Source organism: Rhea pennata, chromosome 19 (genome assembly GCF_028389875.1).
Source record: "Rhea pennata isolate bPtePen1 chromosome 19, bPtePen1.pri, whole genome shotgun sequence".
NCBI classification, from domain to species: Eukaryota; Metazoa; Chordata; class Aves; order Rheiformes; family Rheidae; genus Rhea; species Rhea pennata.
Window position 1 is genome coordinate 4,714,974 of NC_084681.1, and position 26,676 is coordinate 4,741,649.

General features: G+C 40.2%; 2 protein-coding genes across 2 annotated transcripts in view; one reads left to right on the forward strand and one right to left on the reverse strand.

Annotated features, from left to right (window-relative positions):
* Positions 1 to 3,545, reverse strand: part of SUZ12 (SUZ12 polycomb repressive complex 2 subunit) — a 29,303-nt gene extending 25,758 nt beyond the window's left edge. Inside the window, exons 1-3 of the mRNA XM_062591466.1 lie at positions 3,081 to 3,545; positions 233 to 279; positions 82 to 146 (exon numbers count right to left, since the gene is read on the reverse strand). Coding sequence (XP_062447450.1) covers positions 82 to 146; positions 233 to 279; positions 3,081 to 3,402 — 434 coding nt within the window. The 5' untranslated portion in view covers positions 3,403 to 3,545. The remainder of the gene's footprint in view (positions 1 to 81; positions 147 to 232; positions 280 to 3,080) is intronic.
* A 10,522-nt stretch (positions 3,546 to 14,067) lies between these two features.
* UTP6 (UTP6 small subunit processome component) lies at positions 14,068 to 26,607 on the forward strand. The gene is made up of 19 exons (XM_062591832.1): positions 14,068 to 14,187; positions 14,273 to 14,357; positions 14,902 to 14,943; positions 15,038 to 15,130; positions 15,791 to 15,838; positions 16,643 to 16,706; positions 17,258 to 17,376; positions 17,934 to 18,011; positions 18,191 to 18,272; positions 19,529 to 19,610; positions 20,053 to 20,234; positions 21,040 to 21,119; positions 21,566 to 21,643; positions 21,816 to 21,995; positions 22,720 to 22,800; positions 23,607 to 23,716; positions 23,804 to 23,870; positions 24,192 to 24,264; positions 24,801 to 26,607. Exons 1-19 carry the CDS (start codon positions 14,096 to 14,098, stop codon positions 24,956 to 24,958), a joined length of 1,794 nt encoding a protein of 597 aa, XP_062447816.1. The 5' UTR covers positions 14,068 to 14,095; the 3' UTR covers positions 24,959 to 26,607.
* The last annotated feature ends 69 nt before the right edge of the window (positions 26,608 to 26,676 follow it).

The following is a 26,676-nucleotide window of genomic DNA, read 5'->3' on the forward strand; positions in this document are numbered from 1 at the left end:
AAAGAGCGGGTCACTCTCCACTATTTGACTTCTGCTACTTAGCTAATATTTTAAGATTACTTTTCAAAAAATAATTTTTACCTTTTCATATTTGTTCGGGAGTTTCTGTGGGACATGTAAGTGAGAGTTCTGTGCAAAAATATTGGCTGCAGAAAAAAAAAGAAAGAAGTTAATATGCTTTAATGTTTCCTACAAGTCCAAAGTAAAGTAGTGATAAAGACCAATTACTCACTGCTATGAGATTCCGGGTACGTAGAAATCTATATATCTGTGTTGGTTCTGAGAGAAAGAAACATATGTTATCTAACATATCTTACACCTCTAGAAAGATAATTTTATAGCAATTAGAAAGTATCAAATTTAACTCGTTGATTATTATTTTTCAAACAACTGCCAAAGTCACAGTTTAAGTGAAACACCACGGTGTCTAAGTCTCAGTTAACAAGTCAAAGGTTACTCCACCTACTGTATAACATGAGGCAACTTCTTGTTTAAGCTACTGTAAATCAGCATCACAACTCAGACGGTTATGACTGTTCTTGTTTTTCCATCAAAATACGTTCCTTTGAACCTTAAAGTCATAAAAAGTCAGGAAAAAAAGCTCAACATACTACAATTTATTGTTGAATAGATAAGTTTTCTTCCTCTAAATAATGAACAATGTGTCAGATTTGATACAAAAAGAGTATACTAAATTTATATAGTTGGACAATTTTGTGTCTGATGTTTTTATCCTTCTGGAAAACACCAACATCACTGGCAAGCACAAGATACCAAGATAACACTAGTGTGTGTCAATAACCTATGACACAGTATAGATCATTTTAAGCTAGGAAAGTCGTATCTAAAACCTTTTATATTCATAGGATCAATGTATCCTGGTAAAGTAACTACAGTTCTAAAGTACTAACTGATAGAGGATAATAGATCTACACTCAATGCTAACATGAAAGAGCAGCATCATTCGAAACAGGTGAAATACACTAGAGTTCAAAAAAAGCAAGGCTTGTCTACAGAAAAGACAGTTGAGTTTTAAACAATTAAGTGAAATCAGTACAAAAACAGTTTAGCTGTAAGGTTATAGCTACAAAGAATTCCAATCTGAACAGAAATATACTATTCTTAAACTGAAATAAGAGACAGCTTAATTAGGTAACATCAGCAAGAGGCTTGAGAAAGGCTTGATAAAACACACCAATGAAGAGCAGGAGATGGAGAGAACGGAGAATGCTGAGAACCCATACTAAGGCTGTCAGCACTGTCTCCTCTTCCCCCATAAAGAAGCTAACCAACTATTTATTTTGTAAGAAATATAATAGTTTATTTTGAGAAATACAATAGTTTATTTTTCTATTCCTGTAAAGCACTTATTTTAAACTGGAAACCATATTGTTATTTATGGAATTCTGTAATCAGAATTGAACAAGGACAGCATTTTAAAATCCTTCATCCCCTTTAAAGCTACAATTCAGCTTTATCTCGACACTTAAGAATGTAAGATCCCTAAGACTCTATAAGACTATATTAGTAGAGAGGTGTCTTATTAAAGACAAAGAAATCATAAGCAATTTTACTTATTACAGAGTATGTTGAAAACAGTAAAATTCTGCTTAATATGAATTAAGAACTGCAATTATAATAAAATCTGTATGTTTGAAATCAACAAAAAAAAAGAAATTAAGGAATATGCGCACTTTGATAAAAAAATCAAAGTACTAGAGTAATCACAACTTGTAAAGCAACATTTCAGTTATTCCAGTCTGCAAAAGCCATGACATACTCATAATTCAGAAATACATGAAAACATTAGTTATGTTCTTAAGCATCCAATGTGTAATTTAAAGACAGTGCATGGCTGCTTGAACTTTCATTTTCCTGAGTAGGAAAATTCTATAATACACTTTTTTTTTGGTTAAACCTGCAAACAGGCCTACACTTCACGTGTCCATGTTACTCAGGAAAAAAATAAAATACATTTTTATCTTTTTTCTAGAATATGACCTTGAAAAGGGACAAAAACAATCAAGAAGAATGTGATTAAATTTTACATGTGCTGCAATTTCTTAATACAGTATTTACTCATTGCCATTTTCTCAAAATAATCATATTACAAAGCTAGTACCCTGTGATGGATTTACACTGTAACTTTTTCCTGATCATTACCTGCACAGATGGGACAGGGGGAGAGAATCACCCCCACACACCCATCTCTGACACTCAACACTTCAGCACTGAGCAAACCTCTTAAAGGTCCTGTTTATCACTTGACCTATTTGCAGGATGGCATTTATTGATCATATAGTTTTGTTAACAGGGCTAAGAGTCAAAAAAAAAAAAAAAAAAAAAAAAAGACGAACTTACTAAAGATTTGACACACCACCAAGAACTCCTGCATGTTATCAACACTATCACTGTCTACAGCAAACGAGTGCGGGCAATGACAGCACCAATCCCAGAACCAGACCAGGTATTTAGTAAGGCATTCAAAATTTCCTCCGGACCCTATCCCTTGCACAAGAACCTCCCAGTACAATGCGAGTTCGTTGCTACTCTCTGCTCTTGAACAGATTTCTGCTAACAACTTTCTGGTGCATCCAGGGCGGGGGGTTTCCTCCTGTCTGCGACTCCCGCAGGGCGACGGATGGGTCGCAAAGGTCAGTTTCCAGTGTGAAACCTCAGCGAGGGGACAACCGCGCCAGACAAAGAGGAACGAAGTGCAGCGAAGTGAGAGTCGCACCCCTGCCCTGAAGGGGCCCTGGGAAGGCAGCGGGCAAGGAGCGGGCAGAGGCGCCGCTGCCCCAACTCCCCCGCGGGCTGCCGAGAGGAGGGGAGGGAACCCCGCGAGCCTGACGGCAACCGCGAGCGAGCGGCCAAGTTCAGGGGCCGCCCCGGGGCCTCTCGCCACCCTCCGGCGCTTCCGCCCGCGCCCCCGGCCAGCCCCGTCCCCGAGCGTGTTTACCCCCGGAAGCCCCCGCGCCCCGCGGCCCTCCCCTGCCGCGGCTCCCGCCCTTTCTGCGGCGGCCCCGGCTGGCCCCGCCGGCCCGGGCCGCCGCTCCCTCCTCCCCCGGCCCGGCACTCACTCTCGAAGGCCTGAAGAAAGAGCTCGTGGTCGGCCTGGATCTGCTCCATCTTCGGCTTCTTCACGGGGGGCAGCGCCGCCGCCGCTGCCGCCGCCGCCGAGGAGGCCGAGGAGCCGCCCGAGTAGCCGCTTCCTCCGCCGCCGCCGCCGCCGCCCGCCGCGCCGCCGGATTTACCGCCCGGAGCCGCCGCCGCCGCCGAGCCCCCGAACCCCCCGCCGCCGCCGCCGCCTCCGCCGCCGCCGCCTCCTCCTCCTCCGGCGGCGGCGCCGCCGGCGGAGCCCGAGCTGGGCCCCGCGCCGCCACCGTGCTTCTGCGGAGCCATGGGCCTGGCCCGGAGCGGGCCGCGGCGGGACGGAGACCGAGCGGGGAGGGAGGGGGCGGCCGGGGCGGGTGGGGTGAGGAGGGGGGAGGGGGAGCGCCGAGCTCCAACTCCTCTAAGTCTCCTCCGCTCCGCTCTCCTCAGCGCTGCGGCCAGCCGAACCCGACGACGGCGACGCGCCCGCCTCCGCCGCTCGCCCATTGGCTCCGGAGATGGCGCCGCACCGCCGCATTGGCCGGCGCCGGGCCCGCCCCCGCGTGACGCACGGATGGTTCTGGAAGAGTTTGGTTGGTCGGTGCGCTTCACCGCTTGGCGCTTCTCCCCTCCCCCTCCTTTGAACTGAATTCGCGGGAAAGGGCCGCTCGCCCTCCGGCGCGGGGCATGCTGGGTAGGGCCGCCCGCTCGCCCCTGCGCGCCCGCCGCGGGCCGCCCGCGCCCGGCCCCGGCCGCGGCGGCGGCGGCGCCTGTGGGGAGCCGGCGTCCCGCGCGCCTCAGGGGAGCCGCATCTCGGTTGTAAATCTCGGCTTTGTGGTAAAAGCGGCCGTGCTGGGTCGGACCTGAGGTCTGGGTCGTCCCGTAGCTGTACCCCGACCCGTGGGTCTCCTCAGAGGAGGGCACGGGGGATCCGCCGTCGGGGCAGGGCGGCCTGGAGGCTGAGGTAAAACGTTCCAGGTTTTGCCGTCCCCTTGCAGTGAGGGTTTCAGTGTCCCCCGCCCCAGCTCAGCGAGGACCCTCGGGCCGCCGGGGAGGTGAAGGTTGTGCCCCGAGGGCCGCCGTGCGGCGGGCAGGCCTGCGGCGCAGCGGGCACACCGCCTCCCGGGCGTGCGACATCGTCCCGCTGCGCAGCGGGAAAATTCAGCACCGGCTCTGTTTAGTCGCACTAATCCTTACCAGCAGTGGGGCTAGCTCAGTGCAGTGAAGGTCCTGACAACTGCCCGATTCTGTTGGCCATCTTTTGAGAAACTTTGTGAGAGTATCGTACGAGGTAGGGTAAAAACAGTTCCTGTGTGAAATACAGCCTTGAATTTTGATACCAGCTGCAACTGATGCTTGGTCTATGCCACCTAGGTTTATGTTCTAATTCCTAGTGTTAAACAAAATAAAATGGTAATATTAAGAGGAAAATCACCTATCTAACTCAACCACGCTGTAAACGTACCTTACTCTATCAACAGAAGGGACTTATAATCTGGTATTTTAATTGTCCAAGAGAGAAAAAAATACACACACATTTATATATATTTGGGCAAATACATTTTTACTGGTTATGATTCTTTTCTTCACTTTTGCATTTATAAAATACGCTTTTACACACTTTATCCTGCTTATCATCATAGTACTTTTGTGCTTAGTATTCTAGTTTCCTGGTTCTTGTCTTCCTATTGAATTTTTCTGCTGCCCACTCGTTTATTGTTGCTGAACATATCTTTAATTACTTACTGGCAGTGGCAATCTTTGATGAACTGTACATTTCTGAGGACAAACATGTTACATGTAACTTCTGTCCTCTTAATACCAGGGGAATTTCCAGTGATAGTTCTGTTACACTGGGTATTTGCCAGTCTTCTGAAGATTTGTAGACTGGATAGCAACAGCATGTCAAATGAAGAGTATCTTCAAGCAATCAGAGGTTGATCTTGAAGGCAGTGATACCCTATGCCAAGTGACAAAAGGTAACAAATACTGCAATATGTGTAAAAGAGCCTCCTAAATGTTGTATAGCTGTAATTTTGTCCTTGGAAGTTGTTTATTGCCTAAAATTTATCCCTAAGTGATTCCTTCCTTCTGTTTATGAGGCTCAGATAATTCCGGTAGCTCATCCTTCTAAATATCAAAACCAGGAGGAGGAGCCAGAGGGCAACTTTCCAAATGAGAGTAAGATAATTAGGCAATTAATCTCTGGCACTGGAGTCAGATCTGCTTGTGAACGGTGAAACTAAGGATGCGACTCTAGTCTTGAGTGGGGCAGAAGTATCACAACACAAAATATGTGCATATGGGCCCTCTGGAAACACAGGACAGACTGCCAAATACTACAGCTTCCATAGCATATTTTCTTTAATTTGTAAAAAGATTCTTAATTTGTTCATTTGTTTCTTTAGAGCTCCTGCCCTGGGCTGTTCATGGGTACTTAAAATACTATTCATATGCATGCTGAAAGAGCCTCAGCAACTTTAAAATAAAATATTTGGGTCATCATGCTCTGAAATAAAATATTTGGGGCATCATGGTGTGGTGGCTAGAAAGAGCACAAGGCATGAAAGGACAGAAGTAACTAGCAGAGGTTGAAATGAGAAAATAAGTATTTCCTTTTTTGAAAGATGAGAGTCTTCAGGAAGAAAGGGAATTATGCTTTCTTTAGAAGAAATGAGCTGTAGCATGTGGCTGTAACATCATAGACTTGCCTAGTAATATAGATTGCTATAGATTTTATAGATACCTTGATTAAAAAAAAATCTTTTAACTATATAGCAGATAACAGAAAGAAGATCACTGTATTTAGTAGATAACAGAGTATCTGTGAAGCTAGTGAAAATATGTTCTCTAATAAAGCAGTTTAATAAAGACAAGCAGTGAAATATAGTGTACCTTATTAAAAATTGATACCAGCTCATAAAATTAAGAAAGTAAAAGATGACAAGTAGTGTATTTGTTTGCCATAATGCAAAAATACCCTAACCTAATGCAAAAAAAAAAAAAAAAAAAAAACTTAAGAAGTTCAATATGATCAGTGCAAGAAGCAATCATTCACAAATCTGTGTTGCTATTGGAACAAATTCCTGGTAGTGAAAGCAGAAATAGTTGGCAGCGGTGTTTTTATGATATGTCAGGTTTATGGCTCAAGATGGCCAATCCATTCCTGTTTTCACATACTGTTAGTGGGATTTACATTTGATATCCAAAAGATCAGATTTGTTTCCTGCTGATTGAAAACATATGCTACTTCTAAATCTCTTTTTCCCAAGCCTTATTGCAATCTGTACATACCCAACATTCCTGTCATCTTGAAAGGCTAAAGTGCAGTGATATTTACCCCTTCAGATATGTATGAGAAAATGTAGGTATATTTTATTACCACTTTACGTCTTTTTTTCTTCATTTCATTATTACATGCTTTTCTTGGTTGCCTGCAGTGCTCCTATGCTACTTAACTTTCCAGCTTCTAGTCTTCCAAATTACTGTATCTCAGCATAGAGATGTTTAAAAGGGAAATCCTTGTTTAAAGAGGAAATTCAATACCTATATACTTGGAGCTCAGACTAAATTAAATCTCTGTTAGTATAATTATATAGAATTATACGCTATGTAACTAAGACAAACATAAACAAATATTGCATGCGTATGTGAAGGTATGGGTCCTACAGCTGTATCACTCCTACTCCAAATACAGAAATATTTCACTGTCATTTTTCTTTTACTACTGTGAACTAACTTCACTAGATGTGGAGTAATTTCATTTGCAGTAACTATTAATTCATTCGTCAGGTCATGTGAAGAAAGAGGAATGTGTTACTTGCTCACAGTTGACTCACTAGTCCTATTTCCATTCTTCATTTTCACTCTGATTTGACTTTGATCAGCAGGAACAAGCAATGGAAATTATTAGATAAGCTGTTCTTCCCAAAGTACTTGGAAAGCAAAAGTCAGCTCCCACTTTGTGCTTTCCCAGTATCTTGTAAACAAAGACTGCCCAGTATTGCAACCTGAGAAAGGGAGTCACTACAGCTTTCTGGGTAAAGCGTGAGAGTGGGTGGGCAGAGTACTGCGTACATTTAGGATGGCAGGATCATATTGCATTTGGGGTGGTAGCTCTCAGTTTCAGTGTACTTTTCTGCATGCTAATGCCTACTGCTGTGCTGTTTTTAGAAGCAGGGAACTAAGAAAATGAACTTCACTGTAAGGAAACAACTGTACTGAAGCATGGCAAAGGGAAGAGCAAAGATCTTACATAGCAGGCCAAGTGTTGTGATGCATGGCTACGAATGCAGTATGTGTGGAAGATTGACAGGGCAGCCACTTGTGATTTTCATTCATGTATTTGGCTGGGGACTGCTTTTGTACAGAGCTGTTCAAATGTTTTTCAGGAACAGTACTCAAGGAACCTGGCCCTCAGGGAATCTTAATGCACCCATAATGCACCGCTTTTGATGAGCAGGTTGCTTACATGCCTGACTTATTGTAGGGAGTGAAAAGTGAATGCACAGTGTGTTTTGCATTGGTGAATCACTTTTCTTCTGAATTCATATGATGAATAATAAGTGATAATTAATACTCAGTCATTATTGTTCAGTAGAAATCTGTGCCACTGCTCTGGAGTTGGAGTTCTCTTAATGATATTTTAATACATCTTTCCTGACTTTTCTACAGTGAAATGTATTTCCTGATCTTCAGTTAATGATTTATTTCTGCTTGGTGGCTTTTATTGGTATTGTTTGTCTTTAGTGTTTAGATAGTGGACTAAAAATATCAGAATTGTTTCAAAAGCATTAGGAAAAGCTCAGGCCTAATTTATTAATTTGCTCTAGAAAAGTAATATATCTGTTAAGATGATTCATCTCTAAGCCCAGATGCCCACTAACAATAATAACATTTATCAGAGAAAAATATATTTCACATAGTGAATTCAAAAAAAAAAAAAATTTATAATGTAAACGTAATCAGTCTAGGATAACATCTACTTAGTTTTGTAAAAAAGTCTAAAACAAGATCTTTATTCATATAAACTCTTATCAAAATCAGAAGTAGGTGTCCTATAAAAAGAAAATGAGGTAGTGTTATTCAGCTCCATTAAAACCTGAATAAACTCCATGCGCCACCGAAGATTCCATAGGCAGGAAAGGGACTTATGAAGGCTCTGTGCTGAAGAAGGAATGTCATTGCTAATTCAGCTCCCACAGCACTTAGAACAGACCTTAAGCTGACCTGTCTATGTTAAACTTTGTCTGAGTTCTTAATTTTGAATTTCTTAATCAAATCTGTAATTGTTTGAACAAGCTGCTTAAGATGAGGTGGATAAAATTTCTCGTCCCTCTAGCCTTGGAGAAATTGCGGATTTCTGTCATGACTTAACTAATATGTTGCTTTTTTTAACTTGAACTTCAGAAGAGAAAAATGTGTGCTTTTAGAGTCCTAATCCAGATATTTTTGCCATTTTTTACAGAAAATCTCTAGATCTCCTGTATATGCTAAGTTAAATATATATAAATATATGAAGTTTAATATATAACTGCAAACAAAATACTCAGCAAAATCTTATGCCGAATCATGATGTATAAATGTTATTTAACAAAAAAAAAAGGGAATAGGAATCATGCTAGTTCCCACTGTAATTTTGAAGATCCACTATATGGTACTTACTACAAAACTATCTTAACATAATTCTAAAATGAGCTTTCGGGAATTGTATTCTCTTAATCAAGTCATGAAAACAGTGAAGATACAGCAACTGAAAAAATGAGGCTTTTGATGCAAACTTAATGATTAAACTCAGAAGTGTGGAGATCAAAGGGAAAGCACTGGGAAGATGTGAGAATTAAGTCAGTTACACATGTGAATAGAAGTTTCTCACCTTAAGATCTGTTGACAGTGCAGGAACGAAAGCTTCAATCAATCAAAAAAAAAAAAAAGGAGGCTCAATGAATATGTCGATAGTAAAAATGAAACCTCTGATTTGCCGAAAGATAAATTAATTTTAGCTTTAAGTAAAGGGTAAGATTTGATACTCAGGGATCAAAATTCTTTCTTTTGTAGCTAAGCAGTGTGCAAGTTAGTAAGATGGGGATTTTTTAATGTTATTATCAGCAATGACTTAAGTGAGAAGATCAGGGTAGAAACTATTCTCCTGATGTTTCCCAGTTTGCTATCTGTACGAAATTCACACACGTGAAAGCTTATCCAAACATTTAATGGGAAAGTTAACATACTTTCTGAGGTTTTGTATACTAGAGGTTGCTTCAGAAGGCATTCACAAGTATTTGCTTTGTTTTCTAAGTGCTGCTCAGGGTGTATGATTCTGTACACTATAATCTAAATTATCCATACTTCCAGAAGTAGTTTTACTGGATTACCACATGCCTGTTGCCATGACTGTGGTCAAAGTACTTCTACCAAACAAAACAAAGCTCCATGGAAGGAGCAACAGGAGGCAAATTGTGACCGAGAATTATAAAATACCACTCCTTTTTCCCACTTCTTGGAAAGAGAAATAAATCTATATCTGATGTAATTTATGCTCTTTGACATTCCAGTTTAATTGATGCTGGTACTGACATCTTTGTATTTAAACAATACAAGGCTTTGCTCTGAGGAAGTTCTTATCTCCATCTATATTGTTATTTAGAATATGGCTAGGCAACACAAGGCCAAGGCACAGTTTTACTTATTCTCAGCACCTAGACAGATTAGTGAGATAAATTAAGATTAGCAAGATTCTGTTCTACAGAGCTCTGGCAATACTCCTAAGTGAAAATGTATGTGCAAGAAATAAATTAAAGGTCACTAAGCAATGCATTGCATGGTTTGACAATTTCGGAGTATGTCGGAGATGGTTGATATAGTTTTAAATTGTTGAAATGTGACTGGCATTCCACCTGATTATGAATTATCAACTGGAATATGATCATTGATAACTATCCCACTGCCTTTAGACAGAATGTCAACTACCTCCTAACCAGCCAAATGACATCAAATTAAAAGGCATACTTACAGCCACTATTGCTCAAGCCCCTGGAAAAACAGATAGATCAGGTACTGAGTATCAGATGTGAATTGGAAGGCAAGAAAACAATTGCAGAGGCGTAATTTCCCTTCACTGAAAATGCCCTGTCTATGGATGTTTATATCTTGGGGCAACAGAGAAGAAACAGTTTGTCTGAACACGACTAGGAGGAAATCTGATTCATGAAAGTTCAGGTTCAGAACCAATGGAGAGAAGAACGTAAAGCTCTTGTCTTTTTTAAGAGACTGTATATAAGGGTAAATTAAGGGTCTGATAGTAGTTCTGTTAAGGCATTGGATGAAAGTGCTCTTCAGTTTATTTTTACTGATAAAATTGAAGAGGTAAGTGAGTAAATGAAATTCTGAGAAGCATTCAGATGTAGTGCTGCTGGATAAGAGCCAACAAGCAGCAAGAATGAAGCGCTGTGTTGAAACAGGCCAGCATTTATCTGTCAGAATGAAATCAGTAACATTCATTAGGACAGATACAGGTACCAGCATTAATATAGGTATGGATCAGAATAATTGACTAACTGTACGGTCTTAAAATAAATTTTTGGAGGCTCAGAGTTGAAATGCAGTGTTGGAACCGCTGTTTATGTTTATTCACTGTCAAGTTTTAGCAGATGCAAAAGTATATGATCACGCAGGAGTTCAATGTAGTCCAAAGTTTGGGTTAGTCTATTTTTGAGAGTATATTCTAAGCTGCTTTATTGATATATGTGTTTGTATATTTTTTGAAACGAAAGCTCCACATTTTTCCAGTAAATCCTTTGAGGGTTTTGCTACAAAAGTGTTCTGAAGGATGAACAATTGGCCCAGATGAAGTTGGTGAAAGTTTCCCAGATATTTTCATGGGGTCAGGACATCAAGCTCATTGTTTAAAAGTTCTTCATACAGTCTTAGTTAATTGTAATATATTGTACATCTGCTGGCATTAAAAAAAAAAACATAATTGTTTATACACTCATCTAGTGAACCAATAGAAATAAATAAAATAGATGTATCTAAATCAATTAATCATTTAAATATTTTTATGAACATTAACCTTCATGCATTTTAATACAGATAAACCTTAAATCAAAATAAAGCAAAACCACTGTTGTTATTCCTTATTGACAATGTATCAGTTTCTTGCAGACTGTATAATACTAGCCTGTGACAGCTTGCCAGAACTTCTGCAAGGATCGACTGAGGGAGTTTTTTTTTGAAGAGACTTCATAAGAGCAGGAGCAGCAGCCGGCTTGGTGAGCAGTAGAGATGCAAGGTGCACCAATTCTTGCTGCAGTCTTTCCAATAAGATTTTTGAAACTCTCTATATCCCATCTTCTTTATTGGTAATAGATCCCTCCCTTAATTTGCACTGATGCATCTGGAATGTCAGCTCCCAAAACAGGGCACATGGGAGGCATTTAAAGTAGATTTTTTGAAAAGAAAATGAACAAAGAGTATGTCAGGTTCCATTTTGATTTGCATGACAAATCCAGCATGCAGTGTTCTGGTGGGTCGGGCCGGGCTTGCCTGCCATTTACTGCATTTGTCACTTTGGTCTGAACACTTTTGACAGTCCGTAATGTTAATTGTTCTAAGGATTGTTTTGCCTGGGGAAGAAAAGGGGAAGCTTTTTTATTTTTGTACTTGTTCCATTTACAGGAAACAATGGATATCTGAGAGAGCAGAAAATGTTATCAAACTGTTTGTGACAGGGTTTATTTGTAAATAGTCATGTGAGGTCATCAGCAAGTTCAACTTTGTAAATCTCATTATTACTCCCTGTGTGTGTGTTTCTGAGAGGCAAGTATTAGGCCACTAAACTAAAAACTTGGAGATTCTATTGTTTTGGTGCAAACCATTCTTTCTTTCTTTGAAGTCCCACAGTGATGGGTCCTGCAGAGCGGTTTGTGCTGTGCCTATCTTCTTCCATCAAATGATATTGTGGAGCTTTGACAAGTGCTAATGAGGGATTTAATGCATTAAGAGGCATTGGTGGATGCATATTGTTATTGCTATATGGATAGCATGTGAAGAGCTCTCATATATGTCAAAGACCTATTGGTAAATATGTGCATATGACTGAATTCTCTTAGAGGCACAATTCAAGGTGGTGGTTGCTGTTGCCTCTCAGGGGAGGCACACTTCTATAGCTTCTGTGTTTGATGGCATTTTCTTCAACACAAGTTCCTAACTGATTGCTGTTGGTTCAGCAGTGCGTGTTGATCACAGAAAATGTTTTCAAGCTGATAGAATGATCATAAAGTTTCAGAAGAAGACTGCATTGCTTATGTTTGTGTCTTTGCTTTGCACTTATTGCTCTTTTTCAAGCAAAGGGATGTTTGATGTTTAAAGAATGAGGAGAGCCAGAAGCCAGAAATAGAATTTCCCAGAGGTTTCCAAGTAATGACTGACATCTACCTTTTAAGCTTTGAACTCCAACACTCTATGTAATGTTCTCATTTACATGTTGTGATCTAAGTGCACCAAGACAGATAAGCTATAAATACAGAATGCTTTTATAATATAAAATCATGCAATCATTGCATGATTTTATATTACAAACATAACAAATATGAAATAACAAAATAAACTAGAGTAGACAATCAAGCATAGCAATTCCAACCACATCCTGGCTTAGAGATTCAGTATAGTAATATTACTTCACTTTTCATGGCTGAAGTAAGTGCTATTTTAGCAAAGTCTGTGGATTTACATCAGGTTCAGTTTGAGCTGGTGAATCTCAAAACATCAAAATTATGTTACTGATGAACATGAACAATAACATTCTTGCCCCACCACTTTGGGAAGAGTTAGCCTGTTGTGCTGCTGTACTGAAATCTGAACTCAGTGGACGTTGCGGGTACTTACTGCAGTTTGGGATTGAGAGAGTGAAGATGTTGCCTCACGAGGGGGGTAGCTTACACCCCTCTGCCCCCCAGCTCTCCTCCCCTCAACTGCAGGCATGGCTCTACCGCTTTGAGGCAGCCACTGGATTTTGCAAATTCTGTTGTGATTTTTTTTAAGTGACTTGATAGCACTGTAATATGCAAAACTGTAGCTTGTGGCAGTTCAGCGTAAGCCATGGGAACCTCCAGCATGTACAGCCTGCATCTAGAGTTGCTGTTGTCATTACAAGGTGAGTGATCTCTTTGCATGAGATACAACTGCTATTCAGAACTGCCGCAGCCAACAGGATCTGAACTCGATAGTTTGTAGTTCTTGGTCTTGTGACTGGATGATGCTTTGCCATTTCCTGGTAGTTTTCCTCCTTGATCCCTTCTTGGAGAGCAGTGTCATTTCCTGACAGAACGAAAAGTTGCTAAATCTCTTCCAGTAAGAATTCCTTCTTGTTTTTGAATTGTGCTTTACATATATATATACACATATATATATATGTATGCACACACACATTTTTATGTATATAAAAAGCACATACACATACATATATGCATATACACAGTGTATATATATGTGTGCGCACGTGTGTGTGTGTGTATATATATAAAAAGCACAATATACATACATGTGTCCCTGTGTATGTGTGTGTGTATACATATATATATATAAAATCAAATTATAATAGGACCCCAAATCTACTTGTTAATAGCTCTCGCTAAGCTTTTTGTTGTATGATTTTAACAAAAGTCAGTTTCTCAGAGTCTCCCTGCTCAGTAACACTCCTTTAGGCCATTCCCCCATAATAAGAGGGAAAGATAACTCCGAGGTTTTCCGGCTACTTAATACGGAAAACGTTCAGCCAGAAATCCTCTCGCCGCTAGTGCGCTGCCCCTTCCCTTCCTTTTCCTTCCCTTCCCTTCCCTTCCCGCTTGCTCGTCGCGGGAGCGAGCGTCAGGCAGGCGCCGCCCGCCTCGGCGGGGCCGTGGCCGCGGCCGCGGGCTGAGCGCGGCGGAGGCGGCGCGCGGCGCGGCCGCCAGGGGGCGCCGTAGCGCCGAGGCTCGCCGGAAGGCGGCGGCGCGGCGCGGCCATGGCGGAGCGCATCGAGCAGCGCCTGGAGGACCGCGTGCCCGAGCTGGAGCAGCTGGAGCGCGTCGGGCTCTTCACGCGCAGGGAGATCAGGTGCGGCCGGGGCCGGCGGGCGGGGGCCGGGCCGGGCCGGGGCGCCCGGGCGGGTGGCGCTGAGCTCTTCTCCCCCCCGCCGCAGGGCCGTGCTGAGGAAGGCCTCGGCGCTGGAGTACAAAATACAGCGGAGAGCGCTGCGGAAGGAGGATTTCATCAGTTACATCCAGGTGAGCTTTACCGCTCGGCAGCGCTTGTTGGCGCGGTTCGGCCCAGCTCCCTCAGGAACCGCCCGTGCGGCGGGAGCGCCTGGAGCCCGCGGTCCGGGGGCCTGCGCCTCTCTCGGGAATGGCCCCGGGGCAGGAGCGCGCTCCGCAGTGGCGCCTGGGCCCTGCTCTGACTCTTTCCTGCCTGTTTCTTCTCTTTCCAGGGGTGCAGAGACCCCTGTTGCCCAGTGGGCTGTGCAAGTGATCGTGAAGCGTATTTTCCTTTTCTGTAGGAGTTTGGCTTGTGCGTTACAGTTCTGGGAACGTGTAGGGTGCTGGAGGCTGACGTCTGAGGTGTTGCATGCAGTGCAAATACTCAGACTTCCTTTCAGTCAACCTTCAAAATATAGTTACCTGGCTGCAGACTTGTGATCTTCTTTCAAGCTTGTGATAATGTTTTTGTGGCTATAATTCTTATTGCTCACTTGATTAGCTATAAAAACTTGACCTGTTTTGTTTGCTGTTGCATGCTTCTTCATTTCGTTTTAATTTTTTTTTTCTCCTCCAGTATGAAATAAATCTGCTGGAACTAATAAAGAAGAGAAGAGCAGTAAGTTTTTTTTTTTTTTTTAACTACTTAGAATGCAGAATACTGTACATCACACTTTCTAGTGCAATATAATTAATATTTTTTTTTCTCCTAGCGTATTGGCTATTCATTTAAGAAGGATGAAATCGAGAACTCCATTGTGCATAGAGTCCATAGCCTCTTTAAACGTGCCACAGGAAAATGGAAAGTAAGTCTGTTTCTTTCATTTTGACTGGTAGGTTGAAAAATACTCTTTTGTCATGGTGTGATTTAAAAAGTAAATCCAGATATTACTGCCAAAAACATTTACAGTGGTACAGGACAATGTAATTGAAAAGCTAAGTAGAAGTTGGATCATATAGTTCATAGTAGCCTAGATCATTCATATTAGATAAACATTTTTTGTATGGAAACAATATTTTGTCCTCTCAGAGTCATTACTTTTTGTCTATCTTGAGCTGTTTGTTTCCATGGGAGTTTGGTCTGCCAGCTTCCAAAAACTAGGAATTTGGAATAAAAAGAACTTTCAGCTACCCTGAGAAAAGATTTTCTTGAGATATCCAATGGTAATACACAAATAGATGCCTAAGAGGTCACCACAATGAGCTCTGTAATGAGTTGTGTACAACACAAATTTGGTTGCAGAGACTGTGAGGGTGTACCTTGAGATGGAGGTCTCCTTCTTTTGGACATTTTGCAGGAATTGGAAGATCTGAAAGAAATGGAATTTGAGATTCAAAATCACTTCTGTCTGCATTTTTTTTTTACGGTCATACCAAATGTATATTCTTTGCTTGTCAATGTGCAGAATTGATTCTATGCTTGCCTTTTTGTAAGGTTAATTATATTCCCTGCTGCATTCCTACAGGAAGATGTCCAGCTGTGGTTGTCGCATGTTGCTTTTTGCAAGCAGTGGGTGAGTTTTCAGAACCTCAATCTTGTCATCTCAGGATCATCTTGAATCAGACTGTCAGTCCAGCACCTGAAACTAGTGTGACAAGACAGAAGAACAAATTTTACTGTGTCATAATGCAGTATTGGAATAGTTTTGATGGTATTATCAGAGCAGTCTGGGTTTATTTTTCAGTGGTATAAATAATGCAGAATTTGACTCAGAATGAGTTAGTATCAGATTTGATGCTTGCAGGTGGCAAAGATGGGGCTGATTGCTGTGAATCTGGAATATCATTTGGTTTGTGAGAACCATACTATTAGTTATTACTTCTCTGGAATGCATGGATCACCGGTCTGAGACTTATGATTTTGTTCCATTTCTCATCATGATTGTGCTGAAAGGTATAATTTTGCCAACTTTGTACTTTGTGAACTTTTCTGTACCAGTCTTCGCATCATTCAGACACTGGACCTTACTGTACTGAAGAAGGCAATCTTGTCATAGTAAACGTGGCCACCAAAACATGCAGTCTTTACCTCAGAGTGGCCAGTGAAGCTATGCGTTTATTATTCAGGCAAGATTTGTATTAGCTTGCTTATTCAGAAGAGGTTTAAGTTAACTATCCTAGTGCAGTCATGGTAACATCTGAAAGGTGGTCAGTATCAAACAATTATGAGAAGCTTTCTACTAAATATAAAAGAGTAGAGAAGTCCCTTCTGTCACAACCGCATTGGAGCATGTACCTTTGCATAATGAAACTTCGGTGTTGGTGGTGCAGTTTGGTACTGGAATAGGTAAAAATAAACTTTTCTTTTTCTTTTACAGAATGCAAAACATGAGCTTAGTAAGGTGTTTTCTTGCATGTTAGCCATTCATCCCAATAAGCCAGGTAAGTAAGAGTGGTGAGTCCTGCAGAAAAGACAAATTTGAATAATGTTTGAATGATCTTAAGTTCTTACAGATCTTAATTCAAGCTATTGGGGTAAAAATACCTCTTCTCCTCTTACTACCTGCCTTGCTGCTCATTCAGAGAATTGTTCTGACAGGAACTGTGATGAACAATCAAAAGATGTTGTGATGTGATAGTCCCCATGATTTGAATGTTTTCCCAGGCAGACTTGGGAGTGGAAAAGTATTTCAGAGGGAGAAGGTCTTGAATACTCAGGACTTCTTTGTGGCTTTTGAAGATGTCATTGTACATCTTTCATGTAGCTATGCCAGCTTGAGCTTCCTGGATCTGCTTAGCTTTCAGTCCTTTAACTAGAATTCTCATGGGAGATCATCAGTCCCATCCCATTGCTGAGCTCATGGATATGTTAGAATGGGAGCACATCAAACAAAAACAACTTACACATCCTGGGCAGTACCTTCCAGACTGGGTTTTCATGACCAGTCACTTGCTTTACATTCAAACGGACTCATTCATATTTTCTGTTGCAGCACTGTGGATTATGGCAGCAAAATGGGAAATGGAGGCGCGTCTCTCATCAGAAAGTGCTAGACACTTGTTTCTTCGTGCTTTGCGCTTCCATCCAGAGTGTTCAAAACTTTATCAAGAAGTGAGTTTCTGGTTTTTCTCTATATGTGGTTATTTTCAGTCGAATCAAATCAATCAGCAGATTTCTCACATCGTTCTGGCAAAAATTACTTTTCCATCAGTGTGGAAATGTTGTCAAAAAGATTTTTTTTTCTAAGTGTTTGTGCTTTGTATTGGTAGCTCTTAACAACTCTTTAGCAAATCTCGTATGTATACAAATTGAGGGTTTTACACTGTCTATAAATGAATGGGTCAAAATTCGCTAAATTATTATGGGCTCTGCAGTTTCTCTGGATTAAAATAAGTATCCATAGCTTTTGCTAGAAAACATGGTTTTCGTAACAGTAAATTAAGATTTTAAGAATGACTGAAACATGGAAACTTGTAAATTTGAGAAATTTCTGGGAAATATGTAGAGCAGAAAGTTATATACCTAATTCATTAAAAAAGAAGGCTATAAGACATACATGGGATATTAGCTCTGTAGCTCCTCAGACAGAATTTGTTTTACCATATAGTGTGGGCTTAGGTGTTTTATGCTTTACTCCCTGATGTTTTCATTTATTCTCTGTTTTGCAGTATTTCAGAATGGAGCTGATGCATGCTGAAAAACAGAGGAAAGAAAAGAAAGAATTTGAACGAGCAAAGATGGACTTGGTAGGTCCCCTGAATTTACCCAGAGATAGTTAAACTGATTATGTATTTCATTCTACTTGACTTGTGCATACTAGATAGATTCTGATGAAGAAAAACATAATACCTTTTTCTGGTATTTTTTCCCTGTTTGAAGCTGAGAAAGGAAAATAATTTTACCAATAATATGCTTGATATCACAGGGGGAATTCAATTATTCTGAAGAGATTCTTAATGGGGAAATGGCTCGCATCATTTACAGGGACGCTGCTCAGAAAATCGAAGGTAGTTTAACCTTTCTTGTCCTTGTTCAGTAGGAAAATGGTCATCTTTAACTCAGCTCTCCAGTACCTAATATGGGGAGTCCTAGTTCCAATGTGAACACAAAGATGCATTCTCAAATATACCATTCCTTTAATGGAACCTAAATAATGCTAAAGTTTAACCTTGTAATGCTGACTGTACTGAATTCATAATTGTTCTGCAGGCAGGCATCTCTTCCAGTATAGCAGCTGTTAGATTGAAGTGATAGAGGCGTTGGGCTCTTAAAATCTGTTTTTTAAAAAAAAAAAAAAAAAAACAAAAAAAAAAACAGTGGGATAGGAGGGCAGTTTAGAATTATACACCTTCCTTGCTGTGTTGTGCACTGCACCTTTGACCACCGCTGATTTACTAGCACTTCTGACGAGTAAGAATTCAGACTACAATAATAAAGTAGGTTAGGTGATTTCAAAATAACTGGGCTTATAATTAAAAAATCAATAGCAGTTATCTTTGAAAAAGCATAAAAGATGGGAATGTTTTGGAAGACAACAAAAGGCAAAATGCAATATTAACACTGAAAAGTAAAGGGAAGAAGAGAATGTTAAAGGAAATTACAGACCAGTTGGCATAATTTGAATTCCTGGAGAAGTACTAGAATGAATAGGCATACAAAGGACTTGTAAGTTCCTAAAAATAAGGAAGTCAGTAATGGCTGATAGAGATTTGCTATGAACTTCTTATGTCAAATCATGTCACGTGACATTCTCAAAGTTAACATAAAGAGATACAGGATGGATGGATAATTCATTGATTGGAATATCCTGGTTAGAATAGTTTTCCATAGTTAATCGTCTGACTGGAGGCCTGCACTGTGTGCAGCTCTGGAGAGATCTGTCCTTAGTGTGGAGCCATACTGTATTTTCATTAAAGAGTCAGATGAAAGAGTAGAGGAGGTACTGATTACATTTACAAGTGGAACCAAGCTGGGAGAATCTGGAAACATACCAGGGGAGAGGACTAGTTTATCACTTTGGAGTCTGGAATGTCCTGGCTCTCATGGCCCTTTTTTGTCATTGGTTAACATGTACTCTTGAAGCATACATTCAGTTAACATCCTAATATATGGCTTACCATACAGGTGGGACACAAATTCATAGAAAAGAAAATCTATTTAGGCACTTAAATGTAAGATTTCAAAGATACTTAAACAGAGAGCATGCAGTGGGATGTAATATTTTAATTCTAGTTGATAACGTTTTTTTCCTCTTGATGTCTAGGTGTTGAGTTTCATCTGGCTGTGCTTTCTATTGCGAAGCTCTTTGATTTTACACAAGATTTGCAAAAAGAAATTCTTGAAAGGTGAAGATTTTTTTTAATAAATACACTCCACTACTCTAATTTATAGTGATTGATAGATTAATGACTAAACATTCAGCTTCTGCAGAGAGAGAACTACCTTAAGTCATATGGGAAATCCTTTAAAGAAAACCAACTTGTTGTTTGTTCTTTTCTATCTTTAATTTCTGCAGTTGCTCACTCTTTAGAGGAAAGCTGCCAGTCTATTTCAAGCCATTACTAGAGATTATACTATTAAAAAAAAAAAAAAAAAAAAAAAGCAGGGGGAGAGGGAGGAAGAAAAATTAGGCCAATATTTTGCCTTTTCTTTGTGGAAAGGTAAAATGGTTTTTTTTTTTCTGACATTTGATTACTTACATATTAAGTATATCTCTGTATGTGGTACTTATGTAACAGCCCTTCTAAGTGATGGCAGTTCAGTGGTGTTACAGACATGGTGAATTAGTTTGCAGGCCAAGTATGCTGATGACCCTCTTACATGGGACTACATGGCCCGTCGTGAGCTAGAACTGGGGTCTGCGCAGTCCACAGAACATACTACAAAACAGATGAAAGTGTCTGAAATGAACCAGAGAGAGGAACGCTGCTGTGCAGTGTTTGAGGAGGCTGTGACAGCAGTTCCCACAGGTGAGATGTTCTGCTTGTATTTTATCATCAGGTTTTCCTGGTATTTTTGCATACAATGTATTGTAAAAAATTTTGAAGCAGACATTGGCAAGCTCTCCCATATCTAAGAGAAGGCAAATAGTTCGTAAGTGCTACCTTTTGGGGATCTGTTTTATGGGTTATTTTCCAGTGGAATTATGCTTTTGAAGCAGCTGCTTAACTTAAAATAGTTTTGGTGGCTTGTTTATTACTGTGACTGAACTTACAAGGAGAGTAGAGGCACACAGCTATTGGGATCAGTGCGGGTTTGGGAACTGTAAATAGAGGAAATTGCCTAAATAAAGGAAACTTCAGTTTCCAGTGGAATGGATATCTGATGTCAACACCTGGCATCATCCTTACTCTCAGCAGATGCTGTCAAGAGATTGTCTGTAGAGTGAACTCAGACTTGCTGCCACAGAGCCTTTGAAGTCAGGCAGACAAAGAAGGTTTCTCTCCACTACCTGTGAGTGTCCTCGCTTGTACAGGTCCACTGAAAGCTACAGGCAGAGGATGCACTGAAAGTTAATTGTGACAATATGTGCTGAAGGTCTCGGCTGAACTAAGAGCTTAATGCTATTCAGAAGAGTTACTGGCTGCAGTGTATACTGGGGAGCTGCTTTTAAATGTTAATGTTATAAATGTAGGGGATTCTTCTATGCTATAACATTTTAGTACAAAATTTGCATTAATACTTGGATTCCTTTCCTCTCTCATCTTAAAGACAAATATTTATGCTTACTGTTGTGGTTCTGTAAAGTTTGATATTATGCCTTTTATCCTGCAGAGGACATTTGGAAATGCTATATCACTTTTTGCCTAGAGAGATATAACAGGAAAACCAACAGTGAAGAATTAAAGCAAAAGGTAAAATACTCATTAGGAAATCATAGCAACAAAGCATCCTTGTTGTTACTGGCTTCTCTAATCTTTCAAACAAAGAGCAAGTATGTTTTGAAATGCTTTATCTGAAATGTTGACATGTGATTGTTATTATTTAGTTTCCATTTCAGGGAATCAGCTTTACTGACAACTTTACTGTGGCCTGAGATGAACATGAATAACTCAGGCTTTTACTTGTCAGCAAAGTACTGTGACCTCCTTGGATGGAATTTCTTAAGAGGCCAAATATTGAAATCCGACCTTTATCTTGGAATGTGTACGTGTACCGCAAGCATTAGATATGTAACTTCTATTGAATTTCAGGGAGATTTGGACACAAAAGTCCACTATAGGCTTTTTCTAATTCTGGGACCTGGTTTATGCAGGAATAATGTTTGTTTTCTTTCCTTTTTGCTCTTTTTTGGCTCTAGAGGCTGGAAAGGACATTGAGTGCATTCAGCAAAGCCCATGAATCCACCTTGCTGCCAGAAGGTCTATATAAGCAGTGGGTAAGAGCTGACACAGAAGAATAGACTAGGAGATTGCCCTGCATTGCTTGCACACCTAACTTTACCATTTTGAGTAGTTAGTAAGGTGGGCAATATAGTATTCAGGGCGTTGTTTTCTATCAAAATACTACGGATCTCTTATGGTGACTACCTGTATCTGCTGTTTTTTTAGCTTCAGCTATTACTGGAGTCCAGCCTCTGTGAAAAGGCTGTGGAGGTAGCAGAAGCCGCAACTAAGCGTTTCAGTCTGTCAGTGGAAATATGGCAGATGAGGCTGCAGGTGCTGATCCAACTGAAGAGCGATGATGTGACCCAGTGTTTTGAGGAAGCTCTTAAACACATGAAATCTAAGGTCTGTGCTGATTTTATGGACTTGCATGCAGCTGTCTTGCACAGGAATCTTCTGGTATTTATTTGAAGAGCTTTTCCTTTTGCAAGGCACTCAGTCCCAAATCATTTTTAAGGTCAGAAATAATAACTTGACATTTCCCATTCACATTGTGTTCAGGAACATCAGGGAATTGCAAGTACACTTCAGATTCAGTTTTAAAGTCTGAATGACAGGTGATATTTTGCATGCTCTTCTAGCAGTCAGTTACATTCTTCTTTCAGGTCAGACACAAAGAATGCTGTTTCCTTTCCTTCACTGTGTTGATGTATTGTTTGTGTGTGTGTGTGGTATTTCAAGCCTTGGATGAGCTCTGTGCTCTCTTGCTGTTCTGTTTCAAACCGTGGATACAAGGGCATGTGGAGAGGAAACAATCAAGTGATTCTTTCTTTCCTCCCCTTTGTTCTTGGGAGTTACTTTGGGCTGTGCTGTTCAGTGATGCAAAAGAATGTGCGTCTCATCCCTGGCAATACTTCTAGCAGTTCTCCACCTATTCTGTGAGGGAGGAAGGAGACAAAAATTGATTTCAGTGTGTAATGCAAAGTCAGCTTTTTAACAGCCCTGTCTCATGGACAGTTTAACAGCAGTTGTAATGTGGAACCTGATGGATGCATTGATGTTTGTGTATATCAGTCTGAGTCTCTCCTGTATTTCAATCATATGATTTCCCTGCTTGCGTTTCTTCTAGGGCACCTTGCCGTTATGGACCCTGTGGGTGGAATGGAGTGAAGGCACAAATAGCAAGGAAGACACAGAAGCCCTCTACCAGGTAGCTGGCTAATAGAAATTTACTTTTTCTGACAGTGTGAAAGTAAACAGGAACAGTATGTGCAGAGCATGTAAAAAACGCAGTAGAAATACTGCAGTTCTTTTGTAGTTGTGTTGGTACCGTAGCATTTCAGATAAGACTGTAGTGAATTGCTAACCATTGCTCAGAATCAGTTGGAAGTAGCCTCACACTCACAAGCGCAGACATTGTTCCATGCTTCAGAGACATTTTTGTAAGCATAGCTAATTCTTTTCTTTTTGATCATAAGTGTAGTCTAGGATTTTTTTGTTCTCTTTTCAGATACTGTCTGAACACAGAAAAGAGCATTTTTTTCAATCATTGTGTGACAACATCAACCATGTTGCAGAAAATTCAAGAATGAAACTTAGACTTTAATCCCACTCTAAATTTGGTGAATACCTTAGGGCAAATCACTACTTCTTTGCCTGGTCTATTTTTTTCCCCTGTTTACTACATACAACACGTATTTGCAGTGGAAGCTTAAAATCAAATGTTTGTAGAGCATTGTGAAACCCTCTACATGAAGGATATTAGGGGAATGCCAAACCCCAGCTGTCTGCAATATTGGAAGAGAGAAGTATATTAGGTTATATTTTAATTTGCAAAATATTGGATGTATTACTTAATGCTGTTTTTCAGACATCATTTAGAATGCTTTTGTCCAATACATTGTCTCACTTATGAGATCCATTTAGTGTCAGTTGTCCATTTAGAGAGAAGGTATTGCTTGGTTTCTTCTCCCATGTTGCCTTTTAATTGTAACTTATGTGTTTTTTAACTCTCAGAGATCCTTGCGTGCCACAGCTTCTGCTGAGTCTGTGACTATGAAAGAAAAGTACCTTGACTGGGCCTACAGGAATGGTGGTTATAAGAAAGTTAAGAGAGTCTTTACCAGGTGACAAATCAAATCCTGAAATCTGATTTTTCTATGGCATATGTTCATAAGGTTCAAAATCTGAAGTTATTTATGTTTTTACTCTAGCCTGCATGAAAATCGTCCGTTTTCACTTGACTTCTTCAGGAAGATGATTGAAATAGAAAAGGAGCAAGTAAGTTGTTAAAATATCCAATTAGTGTCTTGTATTAGTAAACTATGCTTTCTGACTTTGGATTTGAATAGAAAATGGTGGTCTTGTGAGTAGTGTAATTAGTTTGTAATCAGTTCATAATTCTATTCTAAAGTTGATTCATAGCAGGTATTACAAAACCAAGTTCCAGTTCCATGGTAACTAATCTTTGAACTTCTTGGCAGTGTGTGTGCGTGTATGTACAATTACCATGATAGGTTTTTTCTTTGTAAGAGTCTGATCAAGCTGCAAGATCCACTTCTGTACAAAGTAAATGGCCTTTTAATACCTTCTTTTTGCTAGGAATCCTGCAAGATGCTTCATTTGAGAGAGTACTATGAACGTGCCTTGCGAGAGTTCGGTTCCACAAATTCTGGTAAGGGATTTTTTTTTTTTTTTTTTTTTTTTTTTTGAATTCAGTGCTGTCTCTCTTATTCCCATCCATTTGAAAAACTAGCTGTTTTTTCTAGCCCTGTGATTGCTGTCATATAGAGTACAGCTTATTTCTTCTGTTCCGTTAAGTGCATGGCATTCTGCAGTGACCCTGAACTTTCAGTCCAGGATCTTTGGTCACAGTAGGATGGCTTCAGCAGAACTGCTGGTAAATAAAGTTTTTGACACAGGCTGGCGTAAGAGTGTACATGACCTTTAATCTGGATTTGTGAACAATGTGGAACTAGGTTTTCATAACTGAGATTCCTGGTATAGGAAACTACTGCAGATCTGCATTATTTCTTTGGACATCACTGTCCCAGCTGGGAATAGCTTTTTGGACCTGAAGTGGAAGGTCCTTAAGTAAACCTCACCTGCATTTAACATAAAGAACGTTTTTTGAGGAAAATTTCTAAGTTAGTATGTTTATTATGTAATATCCATTCAAAATCTAACTGAAACTTCTGTTTTCTTTTACAGATCTCTGGCTGGATTATATTAAAGAAGAGCTAAATCATCCCCAAGGCAAACCAGAAAACTGTGGCAGCATTCACTGGCGTGCTATGAAGATGTTACAGGGAGATCTCGTGGAAAACTTTGTTTCCAAATACACTTTATTGCAAACTGGACACTTATGAAAACTGTAACTAACCAATTACAACATGACAGTGGTGATTTTTTTTTTTTTTAACTTCTTTGTATAAGGGTAAATTTGTTCCTGGATCATATTAAAATACATTCCCCCCCCCCCCCCACGTGCAAGAACATAATCTGCCTTAGTGCAGTTGTTACTAGTGTGCTTCTGCCAGTGGCAGGTTCAAGTGCACCATTAAAAGAGAAAGCAAAGGCAGCTCTGAGGGCATTCTCTACTGAGAATTATGAGAGTAAACTCTTTGTCATAATAAATCAGCTTTTACACACTGGAAAGGTAATACTACAGCATATAAATGTAGAGAAGAAAAAAGGCAACAACAAAAACAGAAGCCACACCTCTTGGTATGTCCTTTAAGTTCAGTAATGAAAAGGGGATTAATGGAAAAAGAATCTGTAAAATTATAATGCTATTTATTTCTTGTTTTTTAACCTTGCAATCACCTATGATCCCCTCTTTAAAAACAAAAAGAACTACTGCAATTTGTGTTTGTATCCCCAAAACTAATTTGGAGAGCTTCTGTGAAGGGTAGTGGTGAATAGAGATCAATCACAAATATCCCTGATGTCACAGTAGAAAGTTCTGATCTACACTTGAGCCTTATGTCCTCAATCTCTGGAGAAAAAATATATAATGGTTCTTCATAGACAGTCCTGTCTCTGGTTGTTTGCAGAGCTGCATTTTCCCATGTGAAACCGGTTAAAATAACGTAAGCGCTATCATCAGACCATTAGCTTAGTCTCTCTTTTCTAACAGTAACCAATAGAGGATGCCTAGGGAAGATACAGGAACTTACAGGACTAATTCCGTTACGTAATTTCGCAGTGTCTGAATGGTGTGATTTTTTTTCAAGGAGATTGGTAAAAACTGACACTCTGAGACTTAAGGACCTTGATACAGAAAGGTAGGCTTTCCTTCTGAATAGCAGATGCATGTTTTTCAACCATTAATCTCTCCCAAGATAAAAATGATTTGTTCCTTAATGACACTTTAGTACAGAAAAATACTTTGTTTAGATTTCTCACAAAAGTAGAACCTGCAGCTCCTCAAGCAGTGAATTCTAGTGAATTTTGGTGAATGTAAACAAGGTTTGGAGCAACAGCCTATATACAGATAGCTGTTTTCATGACAGCTGAAGTACGTGTTTCTTTGTCTTTCCCAAGCTTTTATTCAGGCCATCTTCTGTCTCCCCAGTGGTTTTCAGCTGTCTCATGTCTGGCATTGAACATTTCCCCCAGTATTCACTCTTTCTAAATCCTGTTGGTCTATCCTTTATTACGTTACTCCCTACCCTAACTCTCCTGTCTCACATCTTCAGTACAACAAAAAAAGCTTTTATTTTATTGCAAGACTTTAAAAGAAAAGTCCAACAAAACACAAAAACATTACCGTTTTAGAAAGTGAGGTTAGCATAACAGGCCTGGAGTAAAGGTTGAGACTTGTGCTCTGGGTCTGGTACTGGCATGTTTAGTGAACCAAAAAATACATTTCATGTTGTTCCTCGGTTTCCCCAACTACAACTAGTGTCACTGTTTTTAAAGAGCACAGGCTCCTTGATGTCTACTGATGGAAGAACTGACTCTTAAAGAACTGTTTGTAATTTTGAAAAATTAAACTTTATCATGGCCCTTTGTAGCTCTGCCTTTACCTGCTCTGGAACTGTACAGAACTCTGCCTCTAATTTCTAATACCGAAAGCATCTTT

Coding starts and splice junctions, on each gene's coding strand:
- UTP6 (XM_062591832.1), top strand. CDS start 14,096: ATGGCGGAGCGCATCGAGCAGCGCCTGGAGGACCGCGTGCCCGAGCTG. Junction 14,358..14,901: donor ATTTCATCAGTTACATCCAG/GTGAGCTTTACC, acceptor TTTCTCCTCCAG/TATGAAATAAATCTGCTGGA. Junction 19,611..20,052: donor CAAAAAGAAATTCTTGAAAG/GTGAAGATTTTT, acceptor ATGGTGAATTAG/TTTGCAGGCCAAGTATGCTG.